This window comes from Hemiscyllium ocellatum, chromosome 35 (assembly GCF_020745735.1).
Source record: "Hemiscyllium ocellatum isolate sHemOce1 chromosome 35, sHemOce1.pat.X.cur, whole genome shotgun sequence".
NCBI lineage: Eukaryota > Metazoa > Chordata > Chondrichthyes > Orectolobiformes > Hemiscylliidae > Hemiscyllium > Hemiscyllium ocellatum.
In genome coordinates, this window is record NC_083435.1 from 14,301,217 (window position 1) to 14,320,023 (window position 18,807).

The 18,807-nt window shown below is 48.6% G+C and overlaps 1 protein-coding gene across 2 annotated transcripts in view; it reads left to right on the plus strand.

Annotated features, from left to right (window-relative positions):
* LOC132832385 (early estrogen-induced gene 1 protein-like) overlaps positions 1-18,807 on the plus strand; it is a 36,281-nt gene that overhangs the window by 4,297 nt on the left and 13,177 nt on the right. For both annotated transcript variants that reach the window (XM_060850336.1, XM_060850338.1), the window contains exons 3-6: positions 12,128-12,248; positions 13,791-13,820; positions 16,886-17,002; positions 18,686-18,732. In XM_060850336.1, coding sequence (XP_060706319.1) covers positions 12,128-12,248; positions 13,791-13,820; positions 16,886-17,002; positions 18,686-18,732 — 315 coding nt within the window. The remainder of the gene's footprint in view (positions 1-12,127; positions 12,249-13,790; positions 13,821-16,885; positions 17,003-18,685; positions 18,733-18,807) is intronic.

The window sequence follows — 18,807 nt, forward strand, 5'->3', positions numbered from 1 at the left end:
TCTGTCTGTCTCTCTGTCTCTCTGTCTGTCTCTGCCCTCGCTCTCCATTCTCTGTCTGTCTCTCTGTCTCTCTCTGTCTCTGCCCTCGCTCTCCATTCTCTGTCTGTCTCTCTGTCTCTCTCTGTCTCTGCCCTCGCTCTCCATTCTCTGTCTGTCTCTCTGTCTCTCTCTGTCTCTGCCCTCGCTCTCCATTCTCTGTCTGTCTCTCTGTCTCTGTCTGTCTCTGCCCTCGCTCTCCATTCTCTGTCTGTCTCTGTCTGTCTCTGTCTGTCTCTGTCTGTCTCTGTCTGTCTCTGTCTGTCTCTGTCTGTCTCTGTCTGTCTCTGTCTGTCTCTGTCTGTCTCTGTCTGTCTCTGTCTGTCTCTGCCCTCGCTCTCCATTCTCTCTCTCTCTCTGTCTGTCTCTGCCCTCGCTCTCGCTCCCCATTCTCTCTGTCTGTCTCTGCCCTCGCTCTCGCTCCCCATTCTCTCTGTCTGTCTCTGCTTTCCATTGTCTGTCTCTGTCCTCGCTCCCCATTGTCTGTCTCTCTCTCTCTGTCTCTCTCTGTCTCTCTCTGTCTCTCTCTGTCTCTCTCTGTCTCTCTCTGTCTCTCTCTGTCTCTCTCTGTCTCTCTCTGTCTCTCTCTGTCTCTCTCTGTCTCTCTCTGTCTCTCTCTGTCTCTCTCTGTCTCTCTCTGTCTCTCTCTGTCTCTCTCTGTCTCTGCCCTCGCTCTCGCTCCCCATTCTCTCTCTCTTTCTCTCTCTCTGTCTGTCTGTCTGTCTGTCTGTCTCTGCCCTCGCTCTCCATTCTCTCTCTGTCTCTGCCCTTGCTCTCGCTCCCCATTCTTTCTCTCTCTCTCTCTCTCTCTCTCTCTCTCTCTCTCTCTCTCTCTCTCTCTGTCTCTCTGTCTCTCTGTCTCTGCCCTCGCTCTCGCTCCCCATTCTCTCTCTCTTTCTCTCTCTCTGTCTCTGCCCTCGCTCTCCATTCTCTCTCTCTCTGTCTCTGCCCTCGCTCTCGCTCCCCATTCTTTCTCTCTCTCTCTGTCTCTGCCCTCGCTCCCCATTTTCTCTCTCTCTCTGTCTGTCTCTCTCTGTCTCTGCCCTCGCTCTCCATTCTCTCTCTCTGTCTCTGCCCTCGCTCTCGCTCCCCATTCTCTCTCTCTCTTTCTCTCTCTCTCTGTCTCTCTCTCTGCCCTCGCTCTCTGCCCTCGCTCTCCATTCTCTCTCTCTTTCTCTCTCTCTCTGTCTCTCTCTCTGCCCTCGCTCTCCATTCTCTCTCTCTCTCTCTCTCTCTCTCTGCCCTCGCTCTCGCTCCCCATTCTCTCTCTCTCTCTCTCTCTCTCTCTCTCTCTCTCTCTGTCTCTCTCTGTCTCTGCCCTCGCTCTCCATTCTCTCTCTCTCTGCCCTCGCTCTCGCTCCCCATTCTCTCTCTCTCTCTTTCTCTCTCTCTCTGTCTCTCTCTCTGCCCTCGCTCTCCATTCTCTCTCTCTCTGTCTCTGCCCTCGCTCTCACTCCCCATTCTCTCTCTCTTTCTCTCTCTCTCTGTCCCTGTCTCTGCCCTCGCTCTCCATTCTCTCTCTCTCTCTGCCCTCGCTCTCGCTCCCCATTCTCTCTCTGTCCTCGCTCCCCATTCTGTCTCTCTGCCCTCACTCCCCATTCTCTCTCCTCTCTTCTCTTTTTATCATCATCTCATTTTTTTCTTCTCTCTCCCATTGCCCATCCTTCACCCACATCCTCCTGTGTCATTCCAGTGGTTTTTAAAACTGTAAACCATGTATTTGTCACTCAAGCCACAATTGATTTGCCTGTATGTATGACCTTTATAAGCACAGGGCCCCTTCCAGGTAGCCTTGCAGCCAAAGACTCATTGTCGAATAGTTGGTGTTGGTGGAGAAATGGTGGACATGACTTGTAACCAGCATACAGCCAGCTGATGTTGACCAGGTCCTGTGTTTCTGTAACATTGAGGCATGAATATTGGTCAGGACCCCAGGGATCTCTTTCGTTTTCCCTCCTTTCTCTGAAATGGGGTTCTTTTATGTCCCAACTGAAAGTGAGCCTCTGTTTAACCTTTCTGTCCAGAAGACAGCACCCCAGACAGTGTGGCACTCCCTCAGTGCTGTGCTAGCTGCAGCACGAGCCACCATCCTCATCCAAACTGGGACTCGAACCCACAACCTTGTGATTGTGAGGTGAATTTGCAAATTGACCCTGCCTGTTCAGGGAGGCCATCTTTCTCATGGTGCATTTAACGCCAACACTGTTTTTCCCCCCAAACCCCGGTCATCATCTTATCACTCCCTGAACTTCCTCCCACCTCACTTTCCTCCTTTTTGAGAGATCCTGTTTCACCTTGCTCTGTTATCTAAACGGAAGGTGACTTTCGGCTTGCGTGGCTTTCATCAGTCAGAGCATTGAGTAAAGGAGTTGCATGTCTTGTTGCAGCTGTACAAGACTAATATAAGGTCACATTTGGAGAGTGCAGTATTTGGCTGCCGTATTATACGGTGGCTCAATGGTTAGCACCACTGCTTCACAGTGCCAGGGGCCTGGGTTCAATTCCAACCTCTGGTAACTGTGTCTGTGTGGAGTTTGCATGTTCTCCCCGTATCTGCACGGGTTTTCTCTGGGTGCTCTGGTTTCCTCCCACAGTCCAAAGGTGTGCGTGTTGGGTGAAATGGCCATGCTAAATTGCCCATAGTGTTAGTCAGGGTTAAATATAGGGGAGGGCAATGGGTCTGGATGGATTGTTCTTCAGAGGGTCAGTGTGGACTTGTTGGGCTGAAGGGCCTGTTTCCATACTGTAGGGAATCTAATCTAATCTAAGTTGCCCATAATGTCCAGGGGATGTGTAGGTTAGTTGCATTAGTCAGGGGTAAACATAGAGTTAGGGGGAATGGCTCATTGTAGACCTGTTGGGCTGAAGGGCCACACTGTAGGGGTTCTATCTTTCTAAACTGGGAAGAGTGTAGGAAAGATTTGCTGGAATGCTACCTGGACTGGAAGGTTTGAGTTATTTGGAGAAGCTGCATAGGATGGGATGTTTTTTTTCTCTCTCCTGCAGCATAGAAGGTGAGGGATGACCTTACTGAAGTTTATAAAATCATGTGTAGCTCAAGTAGGTAGTCAACAGCTTTTCCTCTTGATAGCCTTAGGCTAGGGCTAGAGTTTAGAGGGCATGGGTGTAAGGTGAGAGGGCAGAGATACAAAAGAGTCCAGAGGGGCAATTACTCTTCACACAGTGGAGGCAAGTACAATTTTGTCATTGAAAGAATTGGGCAGGGGCAGGAATGGGACAGGCAGGGAGGGATATGGATCAAAGGGAGGGATATGGATCAAAGGCAGGCAAATGGGACAAAAATTAATTGTGAACACTGGGCAGCATTGACAAGTTGGGCCGAAGGGTCTGTTTCCATGCTGTAGACCTCCATCGTCTCGTTGCTGCAAGTTAGCAGAAGAACACACGGTTAGGAGCAGGCCATTCAGCCCCTCTATCCTGCCCTGTTGTTTGAAAAGACAATGGCTGATCTTTTTGGGAACTGTGCTGCTCTGGCCAGAGGAGTCTGACCACAGATTATATTGTTCATAAAAAAAAAATCCTGTGATCAGTCTCCGCCGCTCTCTGGGGAACAGAATTCCTCTGACTAATGAATCTGTCTGAGAGAGAAATTCTCCTCATTCCTTTGTGTGTGGTTTTTTTTGCCTCACGTCAATGGGATTGGATTGAAGACTGGCTGTTCAAACAGAAAGCAAAGACAAAAGTTGTCTTGGGGCTTAGACTTTTTTTTTAATAAACATCATTTAATTCACGTTGAGACTGCGTACTGTAGTGCATAGCACACAGATATACCAGACTCTGATTGGGCTGTTACGTTATTGAAAAACTATTTCATGAACTCTGTCCTGATGCTAGTCATGCTGCTCCACATGCTAGCATGTGAATGGGGAGTAGGCCATTCGGCCCTTAGAGCCTGTTCTGCCATTCAGTAGGATTGTGTCTGCTCCTCTGTCTTAATGCTACATTGTTGCTTTCTCTTCCTACCCTCCACCCTGATGCCTTTAAGTATCTTGAAGAAAATTCTCTCTGTCGCTGTCACTCAGCGACGTGACCTCCACAGCAACATTCTATGGTAGAAAATTGCATAGGTTCTATCCCCTTTTGACTGAAGACATTTTCCCTTGTCTCCTCACCTTTCCGTCTGGATTTCCTCGTAGTGGCTTTGGCGTAGGTCTCTGTGGTTTGAGTCTAACCCGGGATTCCACCATCTGGGTGGGGTTGGGATTCTTGTCCCCAGAGCTGTGAAATACAGTCACTGAGATATACAGCACGGAAACAGACCCTTCGGTCCAACTGGTCCATGCTGACCACAAATCCCAACCTAATCTAGTCCCAAGTGCATTTGCCAGCTCTTGTCCATATCCCTCCAAACCCTTCCTATTCATATACCCATCCAGATGCCATTTAAATGTTGTAATTGTACCAGCCTCCACCACTTCCTCTGGCAGCTCATTCCATACACGTACCACCCTCTGTGTGAAAAAGTTGCCCCTTGGGTCCCTTTAAACTTTCTCCTCTCCCCCTAAACCTATGTCCTCTAGTTCTGGACTCTTTTTTTTTCCCCCATCCCACCCAGGGAAAAGACCTTGTCTGTTCATCCTATCTATGCACCTCATGATTTTATAAACCTGTATGAGGTCACCCCTCAGGCTCTGATGCTCCAGGGAAAACAGCCCCAGCCTGTTCAGCTCAAACCCTCCGACCCTGGCAACATCCTTGCAAACCTTTTCTGAACCCTTTCAAGTTTCACAACAGCTATGGACTAATTTTTCTTTATTTTTAAATTTCCCTGTTTTCTCTCTCATTATTCTAACATGAAAGGACTGTTATTCTGAGCTTGTATCTTCATTTTTCTAATGTGATTTTTGTTTTTGAAGATCTGTTATGCTGGACTCTTTATGGCTATTTTTCTCTTCTTTATTTTCCCGAGGAATCTGTATTCGGGAATCCGTACCTAATGTGGCGACTTGTAAACTTTTCACTTTTCACTGCTCACGGTGTGAGTACATGTGACAATAAAGATCATTCAATTCAAGATGATCCACCCTGTACATCCTGAGATACATGTCCCTAAGACTCTGCCACCAGTGGAACCATCCTATCTGTGTCTCGTCTGTCCAGCCCTGTGAGAATTGAATACTTTTCAATAGGATCTCCCTCCTCATGCTTTTAAACCTGGAATACAGGTCTGATCAAACTAATCTCTCCGTGCTTGATGCCCATCATCCCCCTAGTCAGCCTCTGCTGCATTCTGTCTATGGCAAGTGTATCCTTTCTTAGGCAGGGAGGGCCAAAGCTGTGTGCAAGACTCTACGTGTGGGATCTCCAAGGCACTGGAGCATCCCTCTTCCTCAACACACATCCTCTCGATGTGCCACTTGGCTTCTGAGTTACTTGCCATGGTTGCCTATATGCTGATATCGCCAAGACACCCACGTCCCTTTGGATGTCCACGCTTCCCAATACATCAGTGTTCAATAACGCTTCACACTTACCACGTCAAAGTGTACGGCTTCACACAGTAAACTGCTTTGGGAACTAGAATGTTTGGTCACCAGAGACCATTGGGTGATGGTGTTCCCAACGCAGAGCTGAAATGAGAAAACTGGGTATATGAATAGGAAGGGTTTGGAGGAATATGGGTCCTGTTCTTGTAAATGGGACTAGATTAATTTTTAGGATATCTGGTCAGCATGGGCAAGTTGGACCGAAGGGTCTGTTTCTGTGCTGAGCATCTCTATGATTCTGGCTGCAGGGATCGCTTAGAGACAGTGAATCTGACTGTATAAGTGACTTGGAGGGGAACTTGCAAGGAAACTTCCATATATGTGCTACCCTCCTCTAAGTAGTAGAGGCCATGCATTTGGAACTCACTGTTGAGGATGAATGTGGAGAATTATTGCAGTACATTTGTAGACAGTACACACTGCTGCTACTGAGCATCAGTGGTGGAGCGACCGAATGTTGGAGGTAATAGGTATGGGGCAAATCACACGGACTGAATTGTCCTGGATGGTACTGAGCTTCGAGAGTGTTGGAGCTCCACCCATCCAGGCAAGTGAGGAATATTCCATCCCACTTGTTACTTGTCGTTGATGGACAGGCTTTGGGGAGTCAGGAAGTGAGTTACTCACCACAGGAAGAGCTTCTGAGAATGTTTCCTAATTTTGTTTCTCTGACCTCATCTTGAGGCGCACAAGTGTTGCAGCAGCTCTCGGATGGGGATTGGAGGCAGCAGGGTAGGAGGGTGCTGTGAGGGTAGAGGTTGGATAGAGGTCTATCTGTTGTATCTCAGAGAAAGCACAACAGAGGCCACAGCTGCTGCCCAGTCACCTTGTGTGTTGCATCTTCTGAAACTGGTAGCTCTACGTTTCTTCAGATGGGATACCCTTCCAACCTTTCGAGGCACGGTGGCTCAGTGGTTAGCAAGGCTGCCTCACAACGCCAGGGACTTGGTTCGATTCCAGCCTTGGGCAACTGTCTGTGTGGAGTTTGCACATTCTCCCTGTGTCTGGGTGGGTTTCCTCCGGGTGTCCGGTTTCCTCCCACCGTCATGCAGGTTAGGGTGAATTGGCTGTGCTAAATTGCTCCATAGTGTGCGGGTTAGTCAAGGGTGAATGTAGAGCAATAGGGTGGGGGAATGGGTCTGGGTGGGTTACTCTTCAGTAGGTCGGTGTGGACTAGTTGGGCCAAAGGGCCTGTTTCCACCCTGGAGGGATTCTATGATTCCAGCTTGTTTATGATGACACTAATTCAGAGCAGGAGTAGGCCATTCAGCCCCATAAGCCTGTTCTAGCAGATACATGGCTGATCTGATTGTAACCTCCAATCCACATTCTTGACTGCCCTCACGTAAGAATATATCCACCTCTGCTTCAGAAACATTCAAGGTCCCCACTTTTGCCACCTCTCACAGTGAGAGAATTCTAAAGCCTCATGTTTTGCCTCCAGTTCCTTCCCTCTTCCCCCCCACCCCCCCCCCCCCCCCCCCCACGCAAAGGAAAAAGGGCTTCCTTAGCTAATAATAATTAGAGCCCTAGAGATTTCCAGCACAGATAAAGCCCTTCAGTCCATTGTATCTGCACAAGCCAAAAACAGAGCTGAAAATGTGTTGGTGGAAAAGCGCAGCAGGCCAGGCAGCATCCAAGGAACAGGAGATTCGACGTTTCGGGCATAAGCCCTTCAGGGCTGCAGCCTTCCTCAATGTTACGAAGATTTCTGCCTCTACCACCCTTGCAGACAGTGAATTCCAGATTCCCACCACCCTCTGAGTGAAAATGAGTTTCTCTTGCATCTCCTCTCAACCCTTGGCCCCTTGCCCTTAATCCATGCTCCTCTGGTCAATGATGCAGTTTCTGGTGCAGTTTCTTCCCGTCCGCCCCATCTATGCCCCTCACAATTTTACACATCTGCCCCCCCCTCTCGACCGCCTCTGCTCTGAGGAAAACAGCCCCAGTCTGTCTCCAGCCCAGGGAGCGTCCCAGTGAATCTCCTCTGCACCCTCTCCAGTGCGACGCAGCCACCTCCAAAATGTGCATTCCAGAACTACACACCACTCCAACTGTGGCCTAACCAATGTTTCATGCTGTTCCAGGCTAACAGCCCTGCTCTGAACCCTCAGTCTTGACTGAAAAGGCAAGTATATACCATGTACCACCTGACCCACTTTATCTGTGTGTTCTGGTACCTTCAGAGACCGGTGAAAATGTGCATTAAGGGCTCTCTGCTCCTCTGTGCTTCCCAGAGTTCATCCTGTATTCCCTCGGTTTTATATGGATGATCACAATTCTACATAACAGTAAATATCCTTTCCCCATCTGCCCTGGCGAGTCCAGTTGGGATCTTTTATGTTCAGTAGGTTTCCCCTTAGACTTGCATCCAGTGAATGCAAGCAAACTTTCCTCATAGGACAGTCCGTCTGTGTTAGATATCAGTCTACTCTGCCTTTTCTCAATGCATTTATATCCTTTTTCTGAGCTACTGGGACAGGCTGAATAGCCTGGGGTTGTTTTCCCTGGAGCCTTGGAAGCTGAGGGGTGACCTTTTTATAGTGGTTTAATAAATCAGGAGGGTCCTGGAGCAGGTGAATAGCCAAGGTCTTTTCCCCAGGATGGGGGAATCCAGAACTGGAGGGCGTAAGGTTTAAGGTTAGAGGGGAGTGATGTAAAAGGTTCCTAAGGAGTAACGTTTTCACACACAGGATGGTGTGTGTATGGGACGAGCTGCCAAAGGAAGTGGTGGAGCCTAGTACAACTACAACATTTAAAAGGCATCTGGATGGGTATGTGAATAGGAAGGGTTTGGAGGGATATGGGCCAAATGCTGGCAAATAGAACTGGATTAATTTTAGGATATCGGCATGGATGAGTTGCACCGAAGGATTTGTTTGAGCTGCACAACTCTGTAACTCGGGTGACCGACGCTGGAGAACTGCGGAGAGCATCATGGGCTGAAGGGCCTGTTCTATGATGTGGATGTGCTAGTGTTGGACTGGGGTGGACTAGGTCAGAAGTCACACGGCACCGCGTTACAGTCCCAACAGCAGATGAGGAGGCAGTGTTCCGAAAGCTTGTGATTTCAAACAGACCTGTTGGACTGTAACTTGGTGTCATGTGACTTCTGACCTTGTCTGACACAGGCACCTCCACATCATAGAACTGTACAGCACGGGAACAGGCCCTTCGGCTCATGATGCTCTACACAGTTCACCAGATGTTTCAGTTACTCAGAATGTAACATCTATGTTCTATTTCCCCCTGCGATGAACTATCACTTCCTATTAGCTTTGAACATTTGGTGTACCTGCATGCTAACCTTGTGCTAACCAATACCAGAAATGCATCCTGATCTATCTGCACATAACTCTGTGATGAGTTGTCACTGAGCTGTTTCACCATGGGATGTTTTGCTTTATTTTATTATCTCTGACCTCTTTTTGTTTTTAGTCAGTGAGACTGGGTTAATACGGTTCTCCCTGAGCTGCTATCTGTGAAGGTCACTCACTTTTTTAAAACTTCTTTTGCCTAGCCTTTACTCCTTGCATCTTAACAAAAAAAAATTCTCCAGATGTTTACCCTAGCAACGTGATGTCAAGCCGCAAACCTCTGGCGTCATGAGGAAATGGTCTCTGCCCTCGATGTGTACAGACAAGTTTCTGAGAGTTGTCCCCATGGCAACCCGTGATGACAAACTCCTTGTTAGAACAGGGACTCCCGATTCTGTCATCATACAAAAACCCTCCCATTGCTTTGCGCTTCCCTCATTGCAATGGAGTTGTTTGTGAGCGTGTGAATTAGGAGTAGGCGTTCGGCGCCCTTTTATTCTAATTGTAGCCTCAAAGCCACATTCCTGTCTGTACTGAATGTTTCCATTTCACCGCCCCCACCCCCCAACTCTTAAAGAGTTTATCTACCTCCGCCATCAATGTATTGGGCGAGTCAGACTGTAGAGTGGGATTCTCTGACATCATAGAGTAGGGGCTGATGATTTGGAAGAGTGGGTGGTTTGTGTGACTTTGCCATGGAAACCTTCTGAAATAATAACTCTGACTTAATGCTGACTACAGTATTGTGATCCCAACAATAATACCTGCTGGATTTCCTTATCTGCCGATTGTGGAGCCTTGAGAGTGTTTTAGGTTTAATTTTTTTTTGTTGTTTGATTTGATTTTAATATTGTCTCGTACCAAGATACAGTGGAAAGTATTGTTTTACGTGCTATCCAGGCAAATCATGCCTTACCTAAGTACACCAAGATATTAGAACAAAATGCACAGTAATGTGTTACAGCTACAGAGAAGGTGCAGAGAAACTGGTTATGATTCTGATAACAGTGAGGTAGAAGTTACACTTTAACCTGTCGGTGTGTGCTTTCAAATGTCTGCCCAATGAATGAGATTATAACTGGGGTAGAAGGGCTCTTTGATTATTTTAGATTACTTACAGTGTGGAAACAGGCCCTTCGACCCACCGAAGCGCGATTCACCGAAGCGCAACCCACCCATACCCCTTACCTAACACTACGGGCAATTTAGCATGGCCAATTCACCTGGCCCGCACATCTTTGGACTGTGGGAGGAAACCAGAGCACCGGAGGAAACCCACGCAGACACGGGGAGAATGTGCAAACTCCACACAGTCAGTCGCCTGAGGCGGGAATTGAACCCAGGTCCCTGGCGCTGTGAGGCAGCAGTGCTAACCACTGTGCCACCGTGCCGCCCTTATGCCATTATGTTGACTGCTCTCCCAAGATAGTGGGTAGTGCAGGCGGTCAATGGACGGAAGGTTGGTTTGTGTAATGGACTGAGCTGTGCTCACAACTCTCTCTGTAATTTCTTGCAGTTCTGGGCAGAGCAGTTGCTATTACTGAGCTGTGATATATCTGGATAGGATGCTTTCTTCAGTGTGTCTATCAAAATTGGGAAGAATCACGGTAACCAGACGGAATTTGGGTGGCACAGTGGTTAGCACTGTGTTACCTCTCAACGCCAGAGATCCAGGTTCAATTCCCGCCTCAGGCAACTGTCTGTGTGGAGTTTGCACATTCTCCCAGTGTCTGCGTGGGTTTCCTCCCACAGTCCAAAACATGTGCAGGTGGTGGGCAAGTTGTTGGAGGGATTCCTAAGGGACAGAATGTACATGTATTTGGAAAGGCAAGGACTGATTAGGGATAGTCAACATGGCTTTATGCTTGGGAAATCATGTCTCACAAACGTGATTGAGTTTTTAGAAGAAGAGGGAGGTGCTGGTGGTGGGTTTAACCTGAGGGGGGTCACCATATCTTGGGTGAGGATAGGAGAAAGGAAGTAATGTGCGCTAACCTTTTGCTAACGTAGGAATTGAACCCATGCCATTGCCATCTCAAGCGAGTTGTCCAACCAACTGAGCCACCCATCTCAGATTTTTCAGAGTGTAATCTTGTTGGCTTTGTTTCTCTGCTTCCTCCCCCACTACCCATTCACTATCTGCTGAGGTTTTACCTCGATGTTTTGAATTGACAGAGGTGATGACACTGGCATTGGGATGTGCAGAGGGAATATCAGCTACCCACTGAAGTTGTCACTGGTTTATTTGACCTGAGCACCCCCTCCATCTCCCACCCACAGAGACTCTCGTGAGAACATAGCTTACCTTCTCTCAGAAGTTTTGTCTTCAACTTTCACTAAGGAGACATTGCATTTGTTATGAAGGTATAGGTGTGTACTGTACCTTCGAGAGAGAGAGAGGAAGCTAGCAAGGACTGGCTGAAAGCAGTGTGCCTTGAACAAGGTAAAATTGTAACATTTGGTTGACGCAGTTGGTGCTGGGTTGCCAGCGAACAAAAACAAGTTCAAATTCGACCAATCAGTTTAAGTTATGCCCCAGATATAAAAATCCAATCAAATTTGAATTTGAGATGACATCAAACCAATGAGATTATCCAATATTTTGGGTTATAAAACCAGACCTTTTGAACAGTTATGGGGAGAACTGCCAATAAAATCAACAAGTATAGATTGCCAGCTGAATAGTGCTCTGGAAGGTACCTGTTCATATGAAAGAACTGTGAACCAGAATATTGAAGAAAAGACAACAGGAAAATCTCCAGAGAAAGATACAAAGAGAAGATTTGACAGCTGGCTGGTTTTGAAATTTTGAATTCTTATTTTGTAAATCATAATCAGGGTTTTTTTTTATCAGACCAGTATTTTTGAGTGGGAGGTAAAAGATAGGTTTAAGAGAAAGGAGTCGTAAATACTTGTTTAATGTTCTCTTTTGGACTTGAAGGATGAAATTGTTAATTTTTACTTTAAATAGTGACACCTCGGATAGTTCTTTGTCTCCCCAAATGTAGCAGATTGTGGCACGAGTTGACCTTCTGTGTGTCGGGGTTAAATTAGCAGGAGGGGTTTACCCGTGTTGCAACAGTTTGGGAGCTCGTCCGTTCACAGCCCCTGTTCGCTTTGCAGCCGATGAGTTAGTGATCACTGTCAGAAAGCAAGGTCCCTTTTGCTAGAGAGAGGACGGTTGTGTGTGTGTGTGTGTGTGTGTGTGTGTGTGTGTGTGTGTGTGTGTGTTCACTTTAATGATTTCTCCTGTTTTGTTATTCCCAGGCAAGAGGTGCAGGAAAATTGCGTGCAATGGCGAAAGAAGTCACGGTTCATGTGCAAGATGAGTGCCAGCTCAGCCACGGGGGTCTTGGACCCCAGCATCTGCCGGATTTCCGTCCGTAAGGTTTGTGAGACCCCTTTCTTCACCCACCCCACCCCTACAATCATAGCCAATGAATTGATGTTCCAATGTCTTCTCTCTCTCTCTCTCTCGCGCTCGCTCTCTCTCTCTCGCGCTCGCTCTCTCTCTCTCGCGCTCTCTCTCTCTCTCTCCTCCTGTGCATCCTGCTCCTTGACCTTCCTGCATTCTTTGTGTTTTTGGTTTCATTTTATTTCTTTTTTTTTCCATCTTCAAAATCCATCAAAGTCCCCGTTTTCCACCCCCCCCCACTCCCACACGCTCTATGAGGAGCTCTCTGACCCAGTGGTTCTCAGTTCTTTCTTGGGCAGTTCAAGGAATGGGTTCGTGCCTGTTCCCCCTGTGCTATGTCCAATCCAAGGTCATAATGATTGTTTTTGGTGTGCCGAATGTAAAGAATGTTTTAATTGTGTGCTTTGTACAGAGCTTGGAGGTATGGGTGCGTTGGGTGTGCCTGTTCCTTCTCGGAATGTGTCTGCATATTCGGGAGGGGAGCCCTTGGGGGGAGCAGGGGCTCAGTGACAGGATGGGAGCAGTGTCGAAACCTTTCTCTCACCGAGTCATAGAGATGTACAGCATGGAAACAGACCCTTCGGTCCAACCCGTCCATGCTGATCAGATATCCCAACCCAATCTAGTCCCTCCTGCCAGCACCCGGCCATATCCCTCCAAACCCTTCCTATTTGTATACCTGTCCAGATGCCTTTTTAAATGCTGTAATTGAACCAGCCTCCACCACTTCCTCTGGCAGCTCGTTCCCACGTGTACCACCGGCTGTGTGAAAAAGTTGCCCCTTAGGTCTGTAAACCTATACCCTCTAGTTCTGGACCACCCGCCTCCGCTCCAAACCTTAGGCCTCTGACGCTCCAGGGAAAACAGCCCCAGCCTATTCAGCCTCTCCCAACAGCTCAAACCCTCCAACCCTGGCAACATCCTTGTAAATCTTTTCAGAACCCTTTCATCTTTCACTCATTCACTCTTTTTATTGTCCAAGAGCTCAGGGAGAAAGTCAGTCCTGGTAACTCCCCCACACCGGACACTCTCTGCAGGCCAGAGGGGTCAGGCTTTTTATTTTTTCCTTTTTGTTTTCTCATTTTCTACCTCATTCTCTCTGTTTTGCCTTCTCCACCGCCCCCCCCCCACATCTTTCTCCTTCTGCCCCTCACCCCTCTGTGTGTGCATCCCCCTGCCATCCAGTTCACTTTTTAAAGGCGAACCCACCCCTGTCACTAATGTTTCCTTTTTCAAGAGAAGGAAATCTGTCGTCTTTACCTGGTCTGACTCCAGATCCTCAGCAATGCCTCAGCTCCCCTCCGAAAGGCCAGAGCAGGGCCCTCGGGTGTATTGAACCTCCCCAGGGGTTGGCTTGACGGACGGTGACTGTTCGGATTTGCTTTCTCGAGGGGAAATTTGGTGGGTGGGAGCTGTGTTTGGGGCAATAAATGTTGGCCTGGTCGGGGGACATCCACAGCACAGTGAAAGAGTAAACTCGGAAACTCACCCCGATGTTATCTGATCTCTCCCTAGGAGCTGAAGGGTGGGAAATCGTTTGTGAAGGTGAGTGAGACTTTTCAATTATGTCTAATGTACCAGTGGAGGCTCTGAGGGGGCGGGGGTGTTGGTGGGGTCGGGGGGCAGATTCACTACTCCAGAAGAGTGAAATTCTAAATCTGAAATCATAGAAACATTGAAAATTGAACCAGCAATAGGCCCTACAGAGCATGCTCCAATATGATGGAGGCTGATCATCCATTTCAGTCCCTCTGTTATCGCCCATGCCCTTTGAACTTTATCCAACTCCTTCCTGAAAACATTCCATGTCTTGGCCTCAACCACTTTCTTTCAGAGGCTGCCCGCTCTCTGGGTGGAGGCATTTCTCCCCCTTCCCCCATCCTCAATGGCCTGTCCCTTTCATATCTTGGAACTGTATTTCATGTACATAGAACCCGAAAAGCTGCCACCCAAGGTTGATGGGTTGTTAAGCAGGTGTACGGTGGGTTGACTTTTATTGGTAGGGGGATAGAGTTTTGGAGCCACGAGGTCATGCTGCAGCTGTACGAAACTCTGGTGTGGCCACAGTTGGGAGTATTGCGGAGAGTTCTGGTCAGCGTGTTCTAGGAAGGATGTGGAAGCTTTGGAAAGGGTTCAGAGGAGATTTAATAGGATGTTGCCTGGTGCGGAGGCAAGGTCTTGTGGGGAAAGGCTGAGGGACATGGGGCTGTTTTTGGTGGAGGGAAGAAGGTTGAGAGGTGACTTAATTGAGAGATACAAGATAATCAGAGGGTTGGATAGGGTGGATAGTTGAGAGCCTTTTTTCCTCTGGTAATGGCTAGCACAAGAGGACATAGCTTTAAATTGAGGGGTGATGGATATAGGACAGATGTCAGAGGTAGTTTCTTTACTCAGAATAGTATGGGCGTGGAACACACTGCCTGCAACAGTAGTAGACTTGCCAGCTTTATGGGCTTTTAAATAGCCATTGGATAAGCATATGGATGTGAATGGAATAGTGTTGGATAGATAGGCTTCAGACTGGTTTCACAGGTTGGTGCAACATCAAGGGCCTGTAGTGCGCTATGTTCTATGTAGCTGTAACCCCTTGTTCTGGATTTCTCTGAATGTCAGGAATGTTTTTTCCTGCTTTTAGTCTGGTCCTGTTCAAAGTTAACAGGTTGGCCATTTCCCCCCCCTCCTGTTTAAACTGCTAATATTGACTTTTTATCCATTTTAGAATTTGCCTCCTGGGCTTTTCCCATATTTTGTGTCTTAGTTTAATACACGTGCATAATTGACATCAGCTTACCTCTCAGCTGTGAGTCATTTGTGGAGGTTGTACCTGTCATTACTAGTTTGCTTATCAGACCGTGCCTGCCTGTGAGTCTGACTTGTTTGGTACTGGGGGAGGTGGGGGTGGGGGGGTACCATTCACCTTGTTTTCACAGTCTCAACTTCCAGTGTGAGGTGGAGGCAGGTTGAATTCAGGCGATCTAGGGGTCAGAGGGTAAATAGTGGGCAAGAGTTTTGGGGTGGGAAGGTTGGCACGAGGTAATAATGCTTGTTTTGAAGAGCCATTGAACTCCTCCTGGTTGGCACGGTGGCTCAGTGTTTAGCACTGCTGTCTCACAGCACCTGGGTTCGATTCCCGACTGTCTGTTTGGAGTTTGCACATTCTCCCTGAGTCTGTGTGGGTTTCCTCTGGGTGCTCCAGTTTCCTCCCACAATCCAAAGGCGTGCAGGTCAGATAAATTGGCCAGGCTAAATTGCCCATAGTGCTAGGTGTGTTAGTCAGGGATAAGTATAGGGTAGGGGAATGGGTTTGGAGGGGTTACTCTTCGGTGGGGCGGAGTGGATTAGTTGGGCTGAAGGGCCTGTTTCCACACTGTAGAGAATCTAATCTAATCCTTCTGCATTTCAACATGAATCTGAGCTGTATTTTTCGTGTCTCACTCCAGAAACTGAGCCGTAGTCCATTCACCCCTTTTCTGGTCTGCCATTCGTGATTGTGATTTTTAACTTGTTCAGCATCTCATGTTAGTTGCATGACACTAATCTTTTTTGCTATAAATTCGGTGTCTTATGGTCCTGCCCACGAGTTACCTGATGAAGGAGCAGCACTTTGAAAGCGAGTGCTTCCAAATAAACTTGTTGGACTCTAACCTGGTGTTTGTGAGATTGATAACTTTGTCCACCCTGGTCCAACACTAGCATCTCCACATCATCAATTGTGACTGGTCCATTCAGCACGTTGTCCCCCAGCTGCCCCAGACTTGACTGCGGTGCTGGAAAAGCACAGCCGGTCAGGCATCATCGGAGGAGCAGGAGAGTCGACATTTCGGGCATAAGTCCTTCATCAGAAATGTGTGGTGAAGAGCTGATGCCGCAATGCCGACTCTCCTCCTCGGATGTTTCCTGACCGGCTGTGCTTTTCCAGTCTCTTGCTCTCGCTCTCTCCTGACTCTGATCTGCAGTCCTCACTTTCTCCCAGACTTGATCGCTTTCTGTCAAAATGAACTCCACAGGCTCATTGGAGGAGAAATTTCTGTCTCAAATGATTTATACCGTGTATCCTTAGACTATAAACGACCCCCCTCACCCTGTTCTGGGATCATCCCCATCCTACTATTGGCAATACGTTTCTTGCATCTACCCCGTCTAGTTCTGTTAGAATCATCATAGAATCCCTACAGTTTGGAAACAGGCCATTTGGCCCATCAAGTCCACACTTTAGAGAGGAAAAAAAAGAGTAACCCACCCAAACCCATTCCCCAACCCTATTACTCGACATTTATCCCTGACAAATGCACCTAACCTACACATTCCTGAATGCTATGGGGCTATTTAGCATGGCCAATCCACCTGAACCCACACGTCCCTGATCACTATGGGGCTAGTTAGCACAGCCATTCCACCCTAACCTGCACATCTCTGGACAGGGGAGGAAGCCAGAACATAGCTTTCTATGAGATGATGCCCACTCCATCTTTTGAGCTCCAGTGGGTATGACCCTAACCCCTGATTCGACCTCCCCCTGTGCTCCCAGAATGAGCTGTCCAGCCGCACTGTTCCCTGTCGGTGATGTGTTGTCCTTATTTTAACACCGTCTCCCCTCTCCCTCCTTGCAGCTGGGATTCGTGGACCTGAACCTGGCGGAGTTTGCGGGCTCCGGTTCCACTGCTCGCTGTTACATCCTGGAGGGTTACGACACCAAGAAAACGCGACAGGACAACTCCATCCTGAAGGTAGGTGGCGGGAGGGTTGGTGTGAGAGTGTGGTCAGAAGGGAGGGGTGAGGGTGAGGCGGGATTAGTGTCGGTGAGAAAGAGTTAAGTGGTGGGGGGTGGGGGGGTGCACCCCACTTCCAGCTCCCTCCTGGCACCTCCATCGAGTGACCGTTCCCAATGTGAAGGGCCGCTGCCCCTTCCTGAGGTGGTTCATGAGACCGGGGTCCAGGCTGAGGTACTTGTCCTGCTGAGCAACTGGACAATTTTACCGGACTGTGCGGGCGACCCAGGGACAGACTGAAGGAGTCATGAGGCCTAACCTATCAGATGAGACATTAACCTGAGTCACCCCACCTCAGATGGGCACTCAGATAAAGACTTATTTAAGAGATTTTTTTTCCGCAAGTGGGTGGGTCTCTTCCCCCTGTGTGTGGGTCTGTCCCTCTCACTGGTCTGTGTGTATAAGGTACAGAGCTCTAGAAGTGCTGATCACCTCCCAGTGAGTCACGTGAGGGGTCCTCAGGGGAGTTGGGGGTTAGCATAGTTGCTAACTATGCATTTATTGTCACTGTCCAATTAAAACGGAGGTCCCAAACTCCACTCTGTGTCCTGGCAAGGAGCCCCACACTCTCGGATAAACGATGGCGAATCTGTCCATCGAGGTTATCTCTCTTGAAGCGTGTATTTAAACACTGACCCCGTCCCTAACTGCCCAGCTGTCATCCACAAACCAGCCACTGGTTCAGGAGTCACGGCAGATTTCCTGTCGGAAGGGCAGTAGTGAATCAGATGGGGGTTTTCAACAACTGGACATTCATAACTTTTCAGATTTTTTTTGGGGGTTGGACTTGAACCCACTCTCTAGTAGTATAGGCCGGTCAGCTTGCCCAGTGACATTGCTGCTTTGCTCTAGACTCCTGTCAGATGGGGGAATGAAATAGGAGTTGGAGTGTGGTGCTGGAAAAGCACAGCCAGTCGGGCAGCATCCGAGGAGGAGATTCGACGTTTTGGGCATAAGCTTTTCGTCAAGAATATGGGGAGGGGGGCCCCAAATGGGCTGAGAGATAAATTGGAGGGGGATAGGGCATGGGGAATGTAGCTGAGTCTGTGATGGGTAGGTGGAGGTCAGGGGTGATGGAGCTGAGCAGATAGATGGGAAGGAAGATGGGCAGGTCGAGGGAGTGGTGCAGAGTTGAAAGATTGGATCTAAGATAAGGTGGGGGGAGGGAAAGATGAGGAAACCAGTGAAATTCACATTGATCCTGTGTGATTGCGGGGTCCCAAAGCAGAAGACGAGGCTTTTTTTTCCCTCCAGGCATCGCGTGGTTGCAGGGGCTGAAACGGGAGGGTTCCTCCCGCAGGGCGGGCTGACGGAATGCTGGGGCCTATCATCCTGCCCTTTCCCATTCAGATAGCAACCCCTGACCTCGGGGAGACTCCCTGTCTCCTCTGGCTCCGAGAGCTGACCCCCATCCGGTTCCCGAGCAGAGGTCTGGTTCCCTGCAGCAATCCCAGTAGTTTGTCCGACACCAGCTGGAGAATGAAACCCAGTCCGGAGCGGGACAGGGACGGGGTCCTCCAGCATGCAGGAGGAGTGTTCCCAAAGTGAACAGAATTCCCCTGAAATTCCTTGGGCCGATGTATACTGACTCTTTTTTTTCTCTTTCTCTCCCCCACCTCTTTGTTCTCTGCCTCCCCCCAGGTATCCATCAGTCTTCAGCTGTTGTCCGGTGATCCCTGTTTCAAGACGTGAGTAATTACCATACAGTGGGATGTTGGTTGCTTTTCCCTTCCCTTTCCAATATCCAATTCCCCACTTACTTT